We start from the raw sequence: 18,151 nt of genomic DNA, 5'->3' as shown, positions 1-18,151 counted from the left end.
GTTCTTCACAAATCCACGCTGACTGTTACCTATCACCTTATTATCGTGTAGATGTTTGCAGATGGATTCCTTAATTATTTGGCTCACTGCAAGCATGATCCTTTAAATGGTCAGAGGCTGCAATCTCGTTATATGCTTACAAAGGATCAAAGTGATACATGTCATTGGTACAAGAGTTTCCAATACACAAACGTTTGCATTTTGTTGTAATCTAAAATTTATTTTAATCTGTAATAATCAATGTTGTCTATTTAGACAGTCAGACCACAGTGACACTGCTGTCACATGTAGAGCAGCTGAGTCAACATATACTAATGCCTGATAAAGGATTAACAGGGTAGCAACTGTGGCTCAGAATTTGGTCCCTGTGGTCTTTCTATTCATGGAACTTTCACTTATATTACAAGCAAAGCAAAATATTTCTAAAATGCAAAATTTGTGTGCAATCAGCCATGTTGGAATACTTGTTTAGCAGCATATTTTAATGGAATAAAGTATTACGTTAGTTGATCATTAAAAAGATAGACGTATAATGGAACAAACTCTCTCACCAATGTTTCTAAAAGACTGAAAACTTTCTGACATTTTGCTTTTTGTCAAACTGCCTCGCAAAACCACAGCTAGCAACAAAGCAAAACAAAGACCATTCAGGTTGCAGAAGCAGAGACACAAATATTACTACTTGCAATCCAACGCACTGGCATTGGACAGGTGCTAAGGAAATACTCACCAGCTGTGGGGTCAGGTGTTCTAATACTAGTAGTTGAGTTGCGAACAGATTCAAATACAACAGACAGAAACTCTTCAGATAGAGATGCCAGTTGAGCCATCTTTGCTATTTTTAAAATCGTACCTGGGAACTTAAAGAGGGAGATAAAGCAACAAAACATTTTCAGAACTAGTCCCTCCCATCTGAAACAAACTAGTTAAGATGTGACTGCCTAGGCTCCAGTGAACATGGGGTTAACCACTACTCAGCGTGTTACAGTTGTTCCGAGAAGATCGTGGGAGCATGATTTGGAAAAGGCTCCTGTTATTAGGCAGCCCCATGACTGGGATGAACCAAAGCCTGGAGAGAGAGAGTGGGTTTTTTGTTTGTTTGTTTGTTTTGTTTTTATTTTTTTGCTGATTTCTAACTTGTTTTGATTTCTGGTTAAACTTTTTCCCTTAGCAAAACCCTCTTGCTGACTGCACCTAGGACTGGCTTCTCCGAATAAATTCGCCAGATTACACAGGGCTGTGGGACAGTGACGGAAAAGAAACTGTTTCGTCCATTATTTGTGAAGACAGGGTATAGTACCACATGAAATATTACTGACACTAAACTGGCTCTTAGCCCAAGGGCCAAAGGTATAAATCATCATCTTCCAACCACAAGATGGGAGAGGTAATATCTTCTGTAGGACAAATTTCTCTTGCCAACAGAAGCTGATCGTGAATAAAAGATTCTCTCACCTGCCATGTCTCCCTTTTATCCTGGGACAATATGGCTACAACTATACTACATATATAGCTCATAGTATGCTCCCACTGTTAATAATGAGTTAGAAAAAGTTTTCTTCTAAGTAAGGTGACTCTTCACATTTGGATGTCAGGGTGGCGGAGCAGGGGAGACACAGCTTGATCCTTTAAAAGTGTGACAAGCTGTGTACAGAGCCATAACATAATTTTGTCCATATAACAATTTGTATTTATGTGTGTTCAAGCACAGGTAACTCTTTTACATCAAGGGGTAAAGCCCAAGCATTCTAACTGTAAGAAATCCAGGACTGGGCAAACATATTTATAAGGTTCCTTGCGAGGAGAATTACGCTCATCTTGAGTACTGAAATGCATGTATTTTAAATTGAATCACATTGACTATAATAAAGCTTTAAAATGATGTTGTAGAATCCTAAAAATTAAAATGAGAAGCTACCTTTTCAGTAAGGACAGTTAATTCATCTTTTGCCAAAAGAGCTACAAAAGGTCCAACATCCTGTGTTGTTTGAGCTGTCCAGTTCTTTGGGGTGCTGAGAAAAAAATTTGGAGAATTATATGCAAAATACCAAATGCGCACATACATAATGCAATACCTGCCCACCTCACAGCAGCACTGTATCTACATGTACATTTTATGCAGTCACAAAGATGGATGTCTCTTTAATAAAGTGACATTTTGGCTTTTAACATCACATTTTCCTGGAATTCCTTCATTTAGAGTGACTCTACAAAGCTGTCTATTCGTGTGTGCTTTCCACCCTCTTTGCACATTTCTCTCAGCATTTATTGCATCCTATTACCATAGTATCTGATGAAGCATGAGTCTCCACCATTTAAAACCCTCGGTATTTTTTCATTATAACAGCCTATCATATAATACAGCTCCAAAAGTGAGTTAGGAACTTCATAAACAAAAAGAGACACAATCTACATCTGACAGAGCTTATTCGAAGGGCCCAGTCCTCCAATTAGCTGACCACAATCTGCGTAACCTCACTCACATGCTTCAATATTTCTAGGATGGACCCCTAAAAATGCACAGACCTGATTTTAAGAGGTGATGAGCACCTGTCACTTCCCTTTGATGTCAGTGAAAGTTGGGCGTGCTCAGCTCCCCTGAAGATCTGGCTCATATGTTTTACAAACTGGGCACTGTCTTCTTTACTCTGGCAAGGTAAATCTTACTAACACACAGCCCCTGAAAACTCATCTTTATAAAAGAGGCAAGGAACGCGACAAAAACAGGCAACAGAGAGGTAGAGTTGGACGGGTGTAATTTTTGCTCCATATTTTGTTGTTGTTGTTGTTGTGTTTCTCTCTCCTCTGACATACTGAGAGTGCATGGAAGGGAGCACTGGGACCTACAGGTCTCGGGCAAATCTTGCCAACAAAAGCCTATGCTATTTTTATAATTCTAGAAATGAATTCTAGGAACATGTACATTCTGCATCTCTTGAAATGACGTTCTGAACTATTCATTAGAATTTTCACCCTGAACTGCCAGAAGTACCAATACTGCAAGACGCTGAGTGCCCTCAACTTTCTACAGCAGTGCTGAGTGCCTTGTACGATTGGTCCTTAGATACTAGACTGACTGATGCGAATTCACACAACCCTCCAGCTGACAGGGAAAATATCTGGACTGCTAATATTCAGCCTGAAACATTGTATATACAACAGGAGTTTAATTTATTGATCCATATCAAATACTTCAGACATTCATTAAAGACAAGATTTTATCTGGGATTCTAGGATTCAACCTGTTATCAGGATGCTTGATTATATAAGACTTGTTACTTAATGAAATACACCAAGACATAAAAGCAGTTAAGTAGCACTTTAAAGACTAACAAAATCATTTATTAGGTGATGAGCTTTCATGGGACAGACCCACTTCTGAAGAAGTGGGTCTGTCCCATGAAAGCTCATCACCTAATAAATGATTTTGTTAAAGTGTTACATGACTGCTTTTTTGTTTTGACAGAATACTGACTAACACGCCTATCCCTCTGTCACAATACCAAGGCATGTGAATGCAGTGAAACATGGCACCTTAGTTTCAAGGCTTACCAAGACTAGAAAGTGTATAACACATAACACGATGAAAAATACTTTAAAAGTTGGAAAAAATAAACCCAGCATTCAGTAAAACTGATGTTATTCAACTAATATTTGAAAAATAATGTCATTAATACTTTCTTCAATATATCTAGTCCCAAGCAACTCATTACCAGAAAAATATTCACATCTTGGAGGAAATTCAAAGAGCAACAAAAATAATCAGCAGTCTCGGGTGACTAAGAAAGGACTGCACGCACTTAGCTAAGCGATGACTATGATGCTGTGAGTTTGGGTTTAGGCTCTACCTTCCAATGTGAAATTCTTCCATGGGAGGAAGGGAACAAGAGAATGTAAGAGAGCAATTGGTATTCCTATAATGTAAGAATTTGGGATAGTTTTCTTGGCATAACTGATATATAAGTTAGGTTCAGATTTGTCTTCTAGGCTGACAAGTATGAATTGACATTAGTGGGGCTCACACTTTGTTGCTTCTTCAGACTGTGCTAATGGCACACATTTGGGACTCTTTGCATCCCACTAGTCTGTATTTGCCCCCAGGCTCCCTGTGCACTACCCTCCCATTTCACTCAGTTGCCTTCTATTTTGCGTACGGGACTTGCTGCAGCTTCTCCACCCCTTTCTCTTACCTGGAGCTCTGTGTGCCCCCGCACTTCTCCATTCTCCCAATATCAAGTTTCCCCCTTCTTCCAAATGCTAATTTCCTCCTTACTCCCATATTATATTAGGGTCTTCCATTCTACCCTTGCCAGGAGATCTGTCTGCCCTCTACCCCCATGCTCCCACCCCAAGTAAGGAGCTGTGTGTGAAACCAAATTTTACCCAGGCCAGGAGCCCTGGGCCTTTTCCTTCTCATTTCCCTCCTTTATGTCCAAGAGATAAGTCATTCAAGGTGTCAAAATGTTCAACTCTATTGGGAGGCTAAGCAGAGATGAGAAGTATTGTTAGGCCAGAAGACATTAAGTGGTGCCATCAATTAGTTTTGAGCCTTATAATTCCAGTAACAGAGGGGTAGGCGCATTAGTCTGTACTCACAAAAACAACGAGAAGTTCTGTGGCACCTTATAGACTAACAGATTTTTTGGAGCATAAGCTTTCATGGGCAAAGACCCACTTTGTCAGATATATATAAGGAGATCCCAGAGGCAGATTTAAATATACAGGCTCACGAAAAGAAGAGAGTACCAATCAACATGAAGGCCAGAGTTGATGAGGCCTGACTGAATTGACCTTGTCAACTTTGGCTTTCCTTTTGATTGGGACTCTCTTCTTTTCATGAGCCTGTATATTTAGATCTGCCTCTGGAATCTCCACAATATATATCTGACAAAGCAGGTCTTTGCCCATAAAAGTTTATGCTCGAAAAAATCTGTTAGTCTATAAGGTACCACAGGATTTCTCATTGTAATTCCAGTAATGCCTGAAGATATGACTCTGATGAACAGATGGCAGGCCCTCTCTACACCTTCCATTTCTCCCCTTCCCCCAGAAATCACTGGGTCCCTAGAACATGCTCTGAAATACTGCAACTCATGCAGTATCCAAAAGTTACCACATTACAGCCGGATGAAGAATGCCATCAGTGGAGTACAGGGCCTTGCAAATTCACTTATACAGGGTTAAGACTTTTAAAATCTGGGTTGGTTTGGACAAAGCAGATGATGAGTTTTTATACAGATTAACCCCAGCCAAAGTAAAACTGCAAGTCCAACATCTTACCCATGTAACTCAGTCAGTTTGTGTTTAATTTCAGTCTTCTGCTCGTGGCTGAGCTGTCGGCAGACTCTGAATTGGTGAAAGGCTGCTGCCATGGCCCGTAGGGATAGTCCATCGCGTATAACAGCTGGAGGTAAATGGCAGATTAGATTTCCAAGTACGTCCACGTCATATTCATCACTGATGGAGCCGTTCTGAAACACAGAGGTCAACGTTGATGTATTTACCTCACTAGCAGAATTAACATCAGGAATTCTGCTGCACACCCCAACAGTGCCATAATATGGTCAGCTGAGGGGTGGGTTTATAGAAATTTTGGTGCCCCCCCCACCCCTGCCTACAGCTCTGGGAGGGAGTTTGCGTGGGGCAGAGGGGTGAGGTTTGGGAAGGAGGTTGGGTGCCTGGCACAGGAGACTGGGATGCAGGGGTGTGGAGTTCAGGCTCTAGGAGGGGGTTTGGGTTGGGGAGGGATGTGGACCCTAGGAGTGAGTTTGGGTACTGGTTGCAGGCTCTGGGCTGGGACAGGAGTGGGAGAGTAGGAGGGTAAAGGGATGCAGGCCCTGGGAGGGAGTTTGGAGGCGGGGGGGACAGGAAGAGGGGGAATAGGGAGAGAGCTTGGGGGCAGAATGGGGTGCAGAGGGAAGTGATGGAGGGGTGCTGTGCTTACGTGGGGCACACCCCTCTGGCAGTGGTTCCTAGATGGGGAGGCCGGGGCTCTCTGTGTGATGCTGCGGGCAGGCACTGCCCCCACAGCTCCCAATAGCCAGAAAAGTGCTTGGAGCAGGGACAGCATGTGGAGACATACACATCCCTCCACCCAGGGGCCAAAGGGACGTGCAGGCAGCCAGATGTGAAGCCAGTCATCAGGAAGCCACTCTAGCCCCTGTGCTGCTGGTGGTGGTGGCAGAGGTCAGGGCCCTTTTAAATCAACCAAGGGCAGCAGGTGGGGCCAGCAGACACACTAGGGGAGGTATGAAAGGGTGGCAGATTCGCTGGGGGAGAGACCGGGCCCTGAACTTTGCTGGAGCTGTGTCTGCAGGCCTGGAATATTGCTGGAGACCAGGGCCCATGGGCCCATATAACTCACAGGCCTGGCTTCAGCTGAGGAATTTCAACTTGCTGCTTGCTCACAAAACAAAGGCAGATGTGCAGGTGGGTTTAGCCAGTGGTTCTCAACCTTTCCAGGCCACTGTGTGCCTTTCAGGAGTCTAATTTGTTTTGTGTAACTCCAAGTTTCCCTTCACTTAAAAACTGCTTGCTTACCAAATCGAACGTAAAACCACAGAACTGTCATAGCACACTATTACTGAAAAATTGCTTAAGCTCTCATTTTTAACACATCAAATAAATCAATTGGAATATAAATATTGTATTTACATTTGAGTGTATAGAGCAGTATAAACAAGTCATTGATGAAATTTTAGTTTGTGCTGACTTTGCTGAGTTTTTAGTTTGTGATGACTTTTTACATATTTTTAAAACTAGGCAAATATCTAGTTGAGTTGATGTGCCCCCCCCCCGGAAGACCTCCGAGTTCCTCCAGGCATACGCACACCCCTGCCTGTGAATTGCTGGTTAAATCCGTGGCTTCTCTCAGGGTTACTCAGTGCTTTTTTTCCCGTACTAACAAATGACAATAGATATCTGGCAAAGTTTTAGATGCTTTGTTGTATCTTTAGGTATAACATTCACCAACTCAAGCAGAGCACCAGGCATAGATTTAAATTAAAGCAGAATCCTATCCCCTCCTTCGCATCCATAAAGCACCCAAAATGCAGCAAAACTGGTGCACTTCTGCTGTGTGGAGAGGGCAAGGATTCCTGGAGTCTGTGCAGGGTGGGCACAAACCTTGGCTGCCATGGAGCCCTCCTCTGCAGGGTCTCTCCCTACCTGCCAGCACACTGAGGTTTACATTGCAGAGCATGAGTTTATGAGTGGATCGGCATGTGCTGCTAGGATCAATCAGCTGGACTGAGACAGCCTCAGTGTTTACAGCAGCTGTCATTGAACAGAGCTGACGCAAATTTGCAGCTTGAGAGAAAAGACCATTCATTCCTCACTCCTGGGGAAAGCCCTGTGCTTGATACAGCAGCTCAGGACCAGCCCAGGGTGGAGAAACAAGATGTTTCTTGGTGTTAAAACTTTTAAAACCTACGCTGTCCTCACCAACTCAATGCATGTGGTAATTGTTTTTCATGACAACACTTTGCCCATGTAGGAGATAGGTCCAAAATGCTGTATTCTATTTCCATCTTGGACAGAGAACAAAAAAAAATTGAGATTCAGAAAACGTAATTATGCAGACAGTCTAGAACAAAACATAGCTGGGTAGATACTGATATCCTTACAAGAAAAACAATACTAGCTACAACTAAGAGGAATGAGCGGCCAATACGTGCTTTATTTTGCTTTAAAGCAGAATAAAGGCATTTTATTTGGTGAGTTAAACAGCTTTAACTCATAAACAAGCATGAGCAATAATCCCCCTGAGCTACACCAAACCTTCTGCAAACCAGGGAATCGCAGCAATTTTTGGCCCATCACAGCCATTTGACCTTTTTTCTGAACAAACTAGCAGGCTGCAGAGTCAACGTCTACAGTTTGCTGTGGGGATTGCATGGCCCAGAAGATCATATGTATTTTCTACTGTCTTGGTCCTGAGACTAGAGTGGAGCCCGACACTTGAGTCCACAGGAATTTCTACAAGGCAATTTAGTTTACTCCTTATATAGAAATTCCACTTTTTTCAGCCTGTGTAGACATAGACCCAGTTCTGCAGTCCTCGTGCATGTGAGTTAGAAAGGTTCTGACTACACAACAAAAGTAAGCAAGTATAAACAGGCTTTATGGAATAGTAAGAGAGAGCAAGCCATGCTAGTCTATATATTATCAAAACAAAAAAGCAGAAAAGTAGCACTTTAAAGACTAACAAAATAATTTATTAGGTGAGCTTTCATGGGACAGACCCACTTCTTCAGACCATAGCCAGACCAGAACAGACTCAATATTTAAGGCGCAGAGAACCAAAAATTGTAATCAAGGTTGACAAAGCAGAAAAAAAAATAGAAAAGAATTATCACCTTGATCATTTTTTTCTGGTTTGTCAGCCTTGATTACTATTTTTGGTTCTGTGTGGCTTAAATATTGAGTCTGTTCTGGTCTGGCTATGCTCTGAAGAAGTGGGTCTGTCCCATGAAAGCTCACCTAACAAATTATTTTGTTAGTCTTTTAAGTGCTGCTTTACTGCTTTTTTGTTTTTATGAAATAGTTGTGGCCTAGCCTTTTCATGACATATATCCTGTTCCTATCTATGTGGATGAAAAAATAATATGTAATTATTGCTATTAACAATTAATTACTTATATTGTGTTAGGGTCTAAGAAGTCCTAGTCATCACCCAAGACCCCACTGTCCTGGGCCCTGCAAAAACACGCAAAAAGACAGTCCCTGCTGCAAACAGCTTGTGATCAAAGCATATGACAAAAGAAAAACAGGTGGATACAAAGAGATGGTAGAGCACAAGGAAATAATGGGATTTTGTTATAGAAAACAATGTTTAAAACCAGGAAGAAAGCCTAGGATGAAATATGGTTCTCTAATATGGTAATGTGTATTTTCTATCCACTTAGCATCTAATATTGAGAATTTCCAAGAAATCTTCCACCATACAGCTAATGTCAATGCAGCTTCCTCGGTACTAGCAAAGATGGAAGCACTAGCATAGAGCAGTTGCTGGTGTTGATACCACTGTATTATCTAACCCTGAGGTCTTAGAGGACCATCCTTGAGCCATGTGTAGTCTAGGTCTACCTTAACTGCAACCACGAATAAGCTGCACCCCAGGAATTTCCTGAATAATGCCAGTACAGACAAGAACAAGTGATATTATAACATGGTTTGACTGTACTACGTGTCCCAATATGGTTGTTTCTGCTGAATCCTGAGATTATGAGATCAAGCGCAATATGAAATTACAACTATCACATTACAGTGAAAACCACAAGTCTAAAAAAGCCACAACACAGAACTTCCTACACTGTGTCAAAATAGCACTTATTTTACCTTGTGAGGCAGAAGCCATCACAATTTAGAATAATTGCAGAAGTGGCTTTTGTTGTGTTACGATTGTTCCCCACCCAGAAGAAAAAGTATCATGCTTACCAGACACTCTTGGACTTTCTGTAGGACTGCATACTTTTTATGCAAGTTTGGAATCAGAAGATCTAGTTCAGTCTTCCCCAGACTTATCAGGAAAGGGACACAGAATGTGCCTGAAATGGATTCCAGGTACTGAGCTCTACAGAGAGAGTTAAACAAAACAGTTCTAAGTTTGTAAACCTGATCTAGATTCAAAGCATTTTTGTTTTGGGATTTTTAGATTATGCTTAGAGAGAATTTGAACTAGAACCCTAGACAGGAGGTCTCCACAGCACTGGGGGAGTTCTGTACGTGGGGGTTGGCCCAGGTCCCTAGCGGAGCAAACCAAACTTCTGGATTTAAGCACCTTTGGAACTCTGGGGAGTTGGGATCCCGATTTGAACAGTATAATCAGATAGGGGTCCAAGCTATAACAGTTCCATTAGAGGGGTTACCTCAACAACCAAGAAAGGTCACAACTGAAAAACAGATATATATGTGCACGTTCCTGTAGGCCAGAATCTCATCCTGAGCTGAACTTTTGCAGGTCATAATTCCAATAGTGTAAATTAATCCTTATAGGTATTTTGAAAGCCTCTCCTCAAAGTCTAGATGCAGGTTAAGCAGTTACTTCTTGTAAATGTTACCTTAACAAAAATCCCTCCCCCAAATTCAAATATCTGCCTTTTTGTCTACAAGCAACAAAGGGTAGAGGGGAATTGGTGTATTTTTAACTACCAACACAGATAAGTGCATAGATTAGTTTAAAGCAGGAAAAACGTTCATGAAAACAGTTAACACAAAAACAATAAATCCTCCATTTGGCACCTTTTAGAGGACTACAGTGTAAATATAGCTTCAAAAACCTACCCTGGGGGGAGCATTTCTCAAATGAGTCAAGATGCGGTGGGTGGATTACTGATAAATATTTTTGGAACATGTAACCCTTTTACAATGGTCTTAGAAGGGCTGCCAAATTAAACCAAAGTTATGTGGCTTTCCATCTGAGTGGCAGTCAGACTTTTTAGAACTGAATCAAATCCCGAAGCAAGGCTAGCCAGGGTCCCCAAATGTTTCTGTTCTATCAGTGACTGGGAAGTCACTAAGGACTTGCCAGACACCCACCACATCTGCAAGAGATGCAGCAAGGACTGTCACTCTCGTGTGGGTCTTCGTAGTCACAGTAGGCGCTGTAAATGAAGTCCTCAATTGAAACGATAAAGGGCGCAATCCATAGTCTATGCAGACTGAAGGATGCCTACTACTGAGTATATACCAGATGATTTTGATGGAACAGGAAAATATGCAGCACAGGAAAATCTTTATCAGACATGCCTGGGACCAGACTTTATCCAGACATTTCTATCAATATTTTTTCTGCCTGATAGAAAACTCTCTTTCAACCAAAACAAATTATTTATATTTAAGTCAGACATTTTAGGCTTTTTGATTACACATTTGATGGGCTGGAGAAAGAAAGAGAGAAACAAACCACTACATTTTCACCTACTCTTCTCAGTACCCCAAAAAAGAGGGAAATTTCCCAGCAGTGACAAACCAAAACATTTTGAAAAATAAAAAAAATTTAAAAACTTTCATTACACAACACCATTCTGCTGATAATTTCAAATGAAATTTTAAAAAATATTTTTCAGATTTTTCCAGGAGGCGTGCTGAGTCTTCCCTGTCCCTTACCCACCAGCTCTACTTGGTAAGTTAGGCAGTCACAAAATAGCTATATCTTTAAACAAAAAATAAACAAATGTAAGTGAATTTAGCAAGTATAAAAGTCAGTGAACTCAAAGGCCTGGAGAATTAAGTCCTCTACTTATTCAGCCTACATCTACACTAGAGAGTTTTGTCCACAAAACTAGGGGTTTGTTGACCAAATTCACAGAGCATCTATACACAAAATGTATTTAGTTGACAGTCTGTCAACAAAACTCAGCACTTCCTCTGACAGTATTCTGCCTCTCCAAGATGAGGCAGGACACCTTTGTCGCCAGATTCTGACGCTCCAGGGGGCCCTCTGTTGACAGAGAGGGATTCCATGTCCCCCGGCAGCCCTGTCTGCTGTGCTTCTGGTTGGCTGTTCTGTCAAGACAGCGGCTGGGCAGTCTGTTGACAGAGCAGATGACAGAGTGAGCCACTTTCCTATGTGGATGACAGAAGTTTTGTCGACAGATCTCTTCTGACAGCAACTTCTGTTAACAGATGCTTCTAGTGTAAACATAGCCTCATAGAGCAAGTAGAGAATAACTTTCCACACCATACCCCGTCACTGTGCCTCATTCCTGTCTGGAGGGCGAGCGCTTCAAAAGGGTGAGAAGGCAACTGAGCCTCTGTAAGTTCTCGTGTATCAATACCAAAGTGTGATGATTCTCATGAAGTGATTGAAACTGGGGATTAGAATTGACATGTTTCATACTAAATCACTGACCACACACCAAATGGTAAGAACTTTGGTTGATACTGATTTGGCTGGAACCAGTGACTTACATATAAAACACATTTGCTTGAATCATCCACTTCTTTAGAGATAAAATGGTTAAGGGAAAAAGGCTGCTGAGGATTAAACGGAACATACTGCCACACATACAACAAGAAGAACTTACGGAAGCACAGATAAGAGGAAGGGAGGGATAGATGTTTTGGAAGCTTTCCAAAATTTCCAAGCCAAACAATTAACCTGAAAACAAAATATTTAAAATCTTAGTCACTTATGAATTCTGAGGATATGGTTTATTTATTGCAGTTGAAAATATAGCATATGTAGAATTATACTTATTTTCAGAGAGTTTTTTCATGTGCACAACTTCTACAAAGTTGGTTGTAGCTTCCTCTTCTTGGGTGCCAGAGATGATAAGGCTCATGTTTGGGTGCATATCAGAGTTTGTATGAGTTTTAAATGGATTATTCATCAATTAGCTCTAAATCAAGAACTGCAGAAATTGTAATGCAATTAATTCTTGAACAACAATAAAGTAGTAAACATTGAATCTGTTTGTGGGCAAGTCACACAAATGATTTGAAATTTATTGAAAACAATTGTATATTCACCTTGCTATAATCCACCTACAGTTTGTGTATTAGGCTATGTATACAGAAAAATATTATGTTTCCAGTTTTACCTGATATGGAGAAAGTAACTGGAGATTCTTGTCAAAGAATCTGAAATTATTTAGAAAAGAGTCGGTGCTCATATGGTCAATCTGCTGGCATGTTACTCCTTTCAACAACTGCCCTATACTGAGAGAGAGAACACCATATGGTCTCATGAATTTGTTAGCATGATCCAGGACAGAGGATCTTCATCTCTTTCGTGCTACAGAATAAATCTCAAGAAATAATCTCCTCTGGAAAGGGGGAGGGATAGCTCGGTGGTGTGACCATTACCCTGCTAAACCCAGGGTTGTGAGCTCAATCCTTGAGGGCCCCGCTAGGGATCTAGGGCAACTAGAAAAGAGGAAGTGGGCAGGGAGTGGTGAAAGTATGGTGCTTGGCCCTGCCAAGGGGGCAGGGGACTGGACACCATGACCTTCCAAGTTCCCTTCCAGATTTATGAGATATATGTGTATATCCACATTTAGATACTTCCCATACTGTTCCCTCACCTCTGTGTGACCTCTTCTTCATTCCCCCTGCTGTCCCCACACCCCACCTGTTTGTGGCCTTCTCTGAAAATGAATCATTAAAGCCATCAGCTGAGCCTACACTGAAAGATGTTTGTCAACATCTTTGGGCTCTCTTCATATATATTTGGCACTTATGCTCCTCTTTATGAGAAAGATGAAGGGGCGTTGGGATCCCATGATAGTTCCTATATAAATGTAACATTTTGAAAGTTACAGAAGAATGTTGCTTCATTGCTACTCTGATATCAAAATGCAGCTTCAAATGCTTTTAAGGTGGCTGTGAAACAGTGAGACGAGTATTCATACCTTAAGAGGTCAGCAGGAGCTGATGTTTTCTTTGACAATAATTCATATAAGAACAAGGCCTGAAATTAAAAATACATGACAATGTATCCAATTTGTATATTAGCTCAAGCAAATACTGTAGCATCTTTCTTACAATTTTTAAAGCCATTGAACATGATTGAGTGGCCTGAGCTCTGCAACCCATATTCACAGGAATCATCTTTGTCACTGACTTAAAGTGATGTCATGTACCTTACACACCGATCATGATACCACTATTTATAGACCACAAGAATGGTTTCAAAATGCAAGTGACAATTACACAACATGCATGAAGAAGAAACGTGACAGAATCCTAACAAACCATGTGCCTAATATGTTAAAGAACAATATATTCGTGTATAAAAATTCCTTATAATTCTGACCAGGTCAGTGAGACCTTTGGTTGTGGGCATCTCCAAAGTGTATCTGGACTTGCTCCTTCTTTCTATCTGTTTTTTCCACTCTCCCTCTGAATTTATGCTTCTCTGTCTTTCCTCTTTTCCCATTCTTCAGTAAACATCTGATCACTCACCTCTGAAAATGGAGTAGGAAGGGAAAATAACAGTATGATGACTATTTTCCATTGGAGAAACATGACCTGGGATTCTAATCTAGAGCAATACCCTTAATTTAAAAAAAATTGTCTCCAAGTGTTTTACGGTATTTATAAAAGCATCAGTCACAATGGAAGTGGAAATACTGTAGTTACTCATTACCTGGCTTCTTCTTAATTCTTTTTCTTTTACTGTTGAGGAGTTAAACCCCGTTTCCTTCCATAAATCAGAAAGACATACTTCTTTGAAAAAAGCTCCTTGTATATCTGTGACTGCTGAAGTAAGATCTCTAGATGCAAGCATCTGATAAAGAGGAAAAAAAACAGTACATGAGTTTATTTCTAGATTCATAATATTTGACTGAAATTCTTTCAGTTCAATGTTACGTTCCTTAAGACACCGCAGGTAAAAAGAGTTACTTCATTACTCAAAATTAACATGTTACTGTTAATTTAAAATATTTTAAAATACCCACTTTTTAAAATATATTTGGCGCTGGAGAGGAAAACAGAATACAAATAGGAGGTAATTATTTCTGTCCACAATTGATCCAAAATCCACAGGTAATGGAATTCTTAATAAAATCATTTTGTGCATGAAAGTTCATTGTGCTTTGATGCAGCTGGAGAGTGGGATTAAAACTTCACTATTACCTTACTGAGGATACCTTGTCGTTGTGCAGGTGATAAATCAGAGGCATATTGGGATAAAGCACCTCTAATAACTTGAAAGAGCTCCTTTGGGTTCATGCTGTAGAATGATTGAGTACTAATTCCAGTCACCAAAGCACCCATTTGACTAATATTATAAAACGATAAAACCTATACAAGAGAGCAGAGGAAACAAAATGGGAAGTTTACAGATCCATGTTTAGCAGAAAACTTTAAAGTAAGATTTAAGAACCGTTAATACTAGATGGGCAGTATATTTCTTGTCTAAAATTCACCTTTCAACATCCTACTCTTTGGAATGTAGAACGTCCAGTAATAGTTCTAAAAATTCTTACAGTTCAGCTCATTGTGGCATCAATCCAGAACTAAAAGGCTACATCTGCATGAGAGGCTTTTCCCGGCAAGACTGGACTTTTGTCAGGAAAATCCACAGAGCATCTAGATGCAAAATGCACTTTGTCAACAGTTTGTCAAGAAAATCCAGCACATCCGCCAGCAGCGTTATGCCTCTCCTGTTCAGGTATACCACCTCTCACGACAGTGTTCTGTTGACAAAACAGCTGTGTAGATGCTCTGGGGCCCTTTTGTTGACAGGCAGGACTTCCAGTACACTAGGCAGCCTTGTTCGCAGAGCTTCCAGTGAGCCATTCGGTCAAGAGAGGGCTGGGCAGTCTGGCTGCTCTTCGTCAACAGAGCGGATTGCTCTTTCGGTCTGCTTTTATGTATAGACACAATCTGTCCACAGAAGTTTTGCCAGGAAATCCCTTCTGACAGTGACTTCTGTTGACAGAGGCTTCTCGTGCAGAGTTAGCCAAAGAGTGAAATAGTGAGCTGAACATGCACGTACTTCCTATGTCTAGTTATATCTTAGGCACTATATTTTCCTATTTCATGTTAAAGCATTATTTAAACTGAATTTTGTAACCAGATCGGTCAATGACATCATTACAGAAATCTTTTACTGAGAGTAAGTTATAGAGTAAAAGTCGATGGATTCCAAACTTTTCAAAAATCAACAGTCCCAGCTCAAAAAAGGTTACTGCACTTGATTTTTATCAAATGCGATAGTTATATCAGAAACATGTACCTTTTCGTAAGTGAGGTATTTGCTGGATAAAATCATGATTTGGCTTTTTGCCCATCCAGAGACTTGATTTAATGTTGAAATAGCATTATGCACGGCTTCAGGTGACAGAAAGTCCAGCTGACTTGAAGTCAATCCAACCACTGCATCTGACAGGGACCCCAGGGTATCATTCAAAGTCTGATTTTGCATGGCAATGTCTAGGAGTTGAGCTTTGAGCTACATCAAGAAAAGGCAGATGCAGATCATGAAGCTGTGTTTAAGAACAGGGAGGTTTGCCAACATCTATTTTCCATTGTCACCCAAACATTAGCTGGCTTTTTCTGACTAATCATCAGCACCAGAAGCAAACACTTAGCAAGAATCCACTTCACAAAAATCCTGAAATAGAGCTATTGATGGCAATTAAATATGATGAATGAGTAAACAGACTGAAAGAAGGACTAAATGCTGTTAAAAGCATCAAAGGACTTTCATCTTTTGCAGAACTTATTCAAGTACTTTTTAATGTGTTTTTGGAAGTCACTAATTTGTAACTCTTTTCTTGCTGGATTCTGAGGAAGAAACTTATCCCACAAAGGGGAGAGAGGGAGCAGATTAGCTCGGAGAGTTCAAATAACAATGAACAAATACACACCTTATGAACATCAGCTTGGAAGCCTCTCAGCTGATTGCATTTCATCATTTGATGAAGTAAAACTCGTGCCACAATGGCATCCATTTGCTCCATGTTGTCATAAAAACAAACCAACAAGCCTAACCTGCGTGGGATACCAGAAATGAGTCAGCTAAATACAGATATACTTGCCTCCTAGGGTGGGGCCATACAGCAAGAATGCAGGTCCTATGCTCATTAGCTTCCAACTAACTTCCTGATTGTTAATACAGTAATTATAGGAGTGCTTCACTGGACATATATTTATTGAACAGCAGTTGTGAGAAAATCCAGTTGATACTCAACATAGTGATTTCAGCCATTTACAGTGCTCTGTTCTGCTTTTTACCCTCCCAGGACAACAATTTTCAGAGGCAGGAGGAGGCAGAATTGATGTTTGTTTTGTACCCTTGCACAGGCCTGGGACTATCACAAAGGGAATGCCTTATACTATTTATCTATACATGTTGGCTAGTGCAATGGAATCCTGATTTTGGGGCACACTAACATATTGAAATTAGAGGGAGGCCATCAGGTAAAATTTAGAAGCATCTACAAAAATTCATGAGATGACAACTCTTAATTATCACTAACCAGTGGCAGTTTTTGAACCAGCAGCCTCAAAGAAAAAGACTGTAGGAGAACCCCAAGATTCGTGCACTCAGGTTGCACAAATCTTGGGTTAACATGACTCTGAATGGTGGGGAGCTAGCACCTGGTTATGGGCTGCCCGCCACTCAGGGGAGCCAGGAAACTGACAAGTACAGCAGCGCTGGTCAGTTTCCCCATTCCTGTAAACGGGGGCAATCAAGAGCCTGATTCTTGCCTGCCGCCACTCACAGGAGTGGCTGCCACAACTTACAGAAGCAGGGAAACTGACCAGCACAGCAGTGCTGGTCAGTTTCCCCTCTTCTGTAACCAGTGGGCAGCCCAGATCCAGGCTCTCAGCTGCCTGCCACTCACAGGAGACAGGAAACTGACCATTGCTGCTGCTCTGGTCAGTTTCCTGGCTCCCCCAAGTTACATGAAATTTGACTTATGCAGGGATGTGCAAGAATGCAACCTCCATGTAAATTGGGGGGTCTATTGTACAACATCCTAACAATCCCATGTGACATCCAGTTTCCCTTCCCTTCCACTTTCCTTCAGAAAAGCATTTTCAAAGACAGCCAATAAAGAAAAAAAGGTCTTGCTTGCCTGTAGATAGTTGAAGTGTTTCTCAGATCAAATCCTGATGAGTTTATTCTTTCTAGAAAAGCTTGCGCAAGTTCTGGTGTGATATCATACACCGTGTCCAGCTGTTTTGTTGCATTGTCATAGCTAATGAATAGTCTCATCTAATTAGTTCAAACAAATGCAGATTATCAAGAATCTGTACAAACTAAAGACATAAATGTACACATTTGATACTATAAACAATCACCTGCCTCCATTCAGATTACACAGATGGCACAAAGAGCAATTTGGATAATACAAATTTTGGAAAGGCAAAAACCAGTAGTTCCATAACACTCCTAAATAATTTGTAATCTAATGTGGGGCCGGATCCTGTCTAATCTGAGTCACTGCCAGTGTAATTTATGGAAGTTTTGAAGAAGACAGATTATGGGAAAGAGACAATGACAGGCATCTGCACCTAACTGAGCATCTATGGATGTTGTACATTTTTCAATTTTAAAAGAGGCAGTGGAGTGGTTTGTTAATAAATGATTGACTGACCATTTGGATTTAAGTTACAACTACAACATTTTAAACACATAGATTAGTCTTTCAGTATTAAGTTTGTGCTTGTGGTCAGTCATTCTAGCTGT

At 40.9% G+C, this 18,151-nt stretch overlaps 1 protein-coding gene across 1 annotated transcript in view; it reads right to left on the bottom strand.

The window, feature by feature from the left end:
• The window catches only part of OTOA (otoancorin), a 53,766-nt gene that overhangs the window by 26,024 nt on the left and 9,591 nt on the right, over positions 1-18,151 (bottom strand). The window contains exons 10-21 of the mRNA XM_075011108.1: positions 17,538-17,677; positions 16,323-16,446; positions 15,689-15,904; positions 14,584-14,751; positions 14,093-14,233; positions 13,356-13,414; positions 12,546-12,663; positions 12,030-12,103; positions 9,439-9,574; positions 5,281-5,471; positions 1,919-2,012; positions 731-860 (exon numbers count right to left, since the gene is read on the bottom strand). Coding sequence (XP_074867209.1) covers positions 731-860; positions 1,919-2,012; positions 5,281-5,471; positions 9,439-9,574; positions 12,030-12,103; positions 12,546-12,663; positions 13,356-13,414; positions 14,093-14,233; positions 14,584-14,751; positions 15,689-15,904; positions 16,323-16,446; positions 17,538-17,677 — 1,591 coding nt within the window. The remainder of the gene's footprint in view (positions 1-730; positions 861-1,918; positions 2,013-5,280; positions 5,472-9,438; positions 9,575-12,029; positions 12,104-12,545; positions 12,664-13,355; positions 13,415-14,092; positions 14,234-14,583; positions 14,752-15,688; positions 15,905-16,322; positions 16,447-17,537; positions 17,678-18,151) is intronic.

This window comes from Carettochelys insculpta, chromosome 16 (assembly GCF_033958435.1).
Source record: "Carettochelys insculpta isolate YL-2023 chromosome 16, ASM3395843v1, whole genome shotgun sequence".
Taxonomy (NCBI): domain Eukaryota; kingdom Metazoa; phylum Chordata; order Testudines; family Carettochelyidae; genus Carettochelys; species Carettochelys insculpta.
The sequence above is the reverse complement of the archived record's forward strand: the minus strand, read 5'-3'. Positions and strand labels throughout refer to the sequence as shown.